Source organism: Myotis davidii, unplaced genomic scaffold, assembly GCF_000327345.1.
Source record: "Myotis davidii unplaced genomic scaffold, ASM32734v1 scaffold46, whole genome shotgun sequence".
In the NCBI taxonomy this organism is placed as follows: Eukaryota; Metazoa; Chordata; class Mammalia; order Chiroptera; family Vespertilionidae; genus Myotis; species Myotis davidii.
In genome coordinates this window covers 1828179-1831674 of record NW_006383006.1, presented here as the reverse complement: position 1 = coordinate 1831674, position 3496 = coordinate 1828179, and the positions used below count along the sequence as shown (strand labels likewise).

General features: G+C 37.5%; 1 protein-coding gene across 6 annotated transcripts in view; it reads left to right on the top strand.

Annotated features, from left to right (window-relative positions):
- Positions 1–3496, top strand: part of CTDSPL2 (CTD small phosphatase like 2) — a 91587-nt gene that overhangs the window by 34773 nt on the left and 53318 nt on the right. For 5 of the 6 annotated variants that reach the window (XR_001512202.1, XM_006777996.2, XM_015557585.1 and 2 more), the window contains exon 2: positions 2218–2427. Coding sequence is in view for 5 of the 6 variants with exons in the window: in XM_006777996.2 (XP_006778059.1) it covers positions 2242–2427 (186 nt within the window). In the remaining variant the exon portion in view is untranslated. Of the gene's footprint in view, positions 1–1576; positions 1705–2217; positions 2428–3496 lie in introns of those variants that run through there. The other variant, XM_015557583.1, reaches the window with a different exon arrangement.

Sequence of the window (3496 nt, the reverse complement as noted above, 5' to 3'; positions counted from 1 at the left end):
GAGCTTTACTCAGCTACAAGCCAGGCTGACAGCTGCCAGTACAGCGGAGGTGGTGGGAGCCTCTCTTGCCTCCTCAGGAGCGCTAAGGATGTCTAACTGCAGTTTAGGCCTGCTCCCCGCTGGCAAGTGGACATCCCCCGAGGGCTGCCGGGCTGCCAGAGGGATGTCTGATTGCCATCTTAGGCCCAATCCCCCGGGGAGTGGGCCTAAGCCAGTAGGTGGTCACCCCCAAGGGGTCCCTGACTGCGAGAGGGCACAGACCGGGCTGAGGGACACCCCCCCCTTCACCCGGAGTGCACAAATTTTTGTGCACCGGGCCTCTAGTGTATATATAAAATGCTAGACCATTCTGCATGGAGAGAATGAAGGTTCTGGGAAAGCTTAGGAGAAAAAGTCCTCTGAATTAAAAAATAACCAGTGGGTATTTATGGAATGCAAGACAAGAACATTTAAACAAGAAAGTTATGAAATGTGGAGGAATTTTGTCCATTCTGATGGTGAGTTGTGAAAGGTGTACTTTTAAGTCTGATAGGGCTAGAGCAGTCAAGCCCTCATGGAATTTCAAAACTGACTGCTCACACACAGATGAAGAAAACACTACTTTTTAATCTCACATGCAAGGTTCACCAAGATAGGCCATGTGGTGAGCTGTAAAACAAGTCTTGGTAAGTTTCAAGACTAAAATCTTTTAAAAAATATCTATGGAAATTGATTAAAAATAACTCTTTTAAAAAATACTTTTATGTTCTTATGGCATGGGAATTTTCCTTTTCTAAGAAGTGCTGAGCTGAAAACTAAAGGAATTAAGACAAATTTATGCAATGTTAATCGAGTTAAGTAAATAATACATGCCTTGAATGATAACTCCCTTTATAAGTCAACATTGTCTCTTTAGGAGAAAAGGCAATATTTATTTCATTTGGGGATAGCAACTTAACTGAGCACCATTTGCCTCTGGCCGGGTGGCTCAGTTAATTGGAATGTTGTCCCATATGCCAAAAGGTTTGAGGGTTCGATTCTTGGTCAGGGCACTGTGGCTTTTACCCCCAGGAGGGGCGTGTACTGGAGGCAGCCGATTGATGTGCGCTCTCGCTCTCTCTCTCTCTCTCTCTCTCTCTTTCTCTTTGTCTCTCTCTAAAAAATCAGTCAAGACATATCCTCGGATGAGGATTAAAAAAATAAAAGGAAAAAACTGAGTATCATTTGGTGATGGAAAAAATTTATTTTGAAAGATATTTTGGAACTTCCGGTGAATCCCTTGAATTTAGGGGATATGGTTTTTTTGTTGTTATTCTTAAAGTAGGTATGCTATAGTATAGCATAGCATACTATAGTAGTATAAAGTTTTTATATATATTTTAAAGGGTTCTAACTTTTTTTCTGTGACCATTATGTTGAATTAGTAAAGACACAATTTCTTAAGCTTCCTAATTGGTCAGTGAAGACCCTAACTATTTCTACACCTTTAGATTGCTTAGAATTTCTACAAATGCATTCACTGTTGTGAGTAATTTTATTGTTCTCCACACTTTATATTGTTTTCTAATTTCTTTTTCATTTTGAGTCTCAGAGTGGTAAGATAAGTGTAAGTCTTGGGACAGTTTTGCCACCTATTTTCTCATCGATAAAATGAGAAAAGTCAAGTAGATTGGTTCATATGTTCTTTCTTGTGGGAATTCAGTTTTTAAAGTATCATTAAATAAGATAAGATCAAATCCTGGAAAATGGTTTAACTTCTTGTTACACTTGTATGATTGCTGATTATTAGAATGTGCTAATGGCATTCATTTATTGACGAAGGGTTTTTTCCCCACTACAGTTTGAGTTCCAGAGGGCAAAATTTTCCCTATCTTGTTTATTGTTTACTAGGTAATTTCCTAGCCCAGTGCCTCAAATGTGGTAGGTGCTCAGGAGAAACTTATTGAATGAATAAATGAATGGTTAAATAAATGATAATGTGGGCATGGATGGAGGCAACATAGTGCTGTAGAGAGAATGCACACTGGTGTTCAATCACAGGGTATAATTTCAAAAGATTGGAAGGTTACTTGGGATAATGTATACTATAAAGTTCAATCACATAAAATGTTAATTTCTTATTTCAATCCCTTTGAAACCTGGACTTTTTTTAACCAAGAGGTTTTTATTATATAAGTTGGAAAACTATGGGTATGCTAGATTAAGTTTTTAATAACCCTTGTTATTTCTCTCTTACAGTTTTACATGTGGCACCCATAAAAGATGAGGCTGAGAACACGGAAAGCTTCTCAGCAATCCAATCCAATCCAAACACAGCGCACTGCCAGAGCAAAGAGGAAATATTCAGAAGTTGATGATAGCCTACCTACAGGAGGAGAAAAACCACCGAAGAATGAAACCGGCTTGTTGTCTTCAATTAAAAAATTCATTAAAGGAAGCACACCCAAGGTAATGGTTTTACCTTGTTCTTACATCATTAAAATTAAAGTTTAGTTTATTTTCAAACATGTAAAAATGCGAAATCTAACATTGCTAGAGTCCACTTAAGAGTATTAACATACAAAATATTTAGTGGCTGTTTAAGAAAACATTTATTTTACTTAACTGATTGCTTAATCTTCTGGGGTTTTTTTCCAGCATAGTATTATAGGAAGTAGAAAATATATATTTCTTATACTTGAATTTTTTCTTATACTCACATTGTTTTTTATTTCAAAGGAAAGGTAAAATTTCTCAATATTATTAATACATTACTTAGGGAGATGATCTATCTGTAGTCTTACATTTGCCAATGAAACTGTATTATTTCATTAAAGAGAAAACAAAGTTATTAAAGAAAGAATGGATGCTGACCAGTAGGCAGATGTTTTTTTTTTTTTTTTTTTAATATATTTTATTGATTTTTTACAGAGAGGAAGGGAGAGAGATAGAGAGTTAGGAACATCGATGAGAGAGAAACATCGATCAGCTGCCTCCTGCACATCTCCTACTGGGGATGTGCCCGCAACCCAGGTACATGCCCTTGACCGGAATCGAACCTGGGACCTTTCAGTCCGCAGGCTGACGCTCTATCCACTGAACCAAACCGGTTCCGGCAGATGTTTCAAATTCTACGTGCATGGTATTCTATGGTGAGGGTGTCTCATAATTTATTAAACTAGTCGTCTGTTGATGGGTGTTGTTCCTGTCTTTTGCTGTTGCCAACAGTCTTCTAGGAATACTGAGATATATTTACTTTCTCTTTCAGGATGAGAGGGCCTTACCAAAGGGAGATTTTTTCCCTCCTGAGCGTCCACAACAACTTCCCCGTAAGTGTCTCATTTATTATGGTTGAGATTTTGAATTTGATTTATATTAACCAGAAAACTACAATGACTCTTTGAATTTGTGCTATGTTATCTTGCAAAATTCATACATGGATGTTCATACAAAGCAGCATAATTTTAGCTGATCAGTGGGTAAATACAATGGTAAATCCATACAGTGGAACATTCATTACTCAGCCATTAAAAGGAAC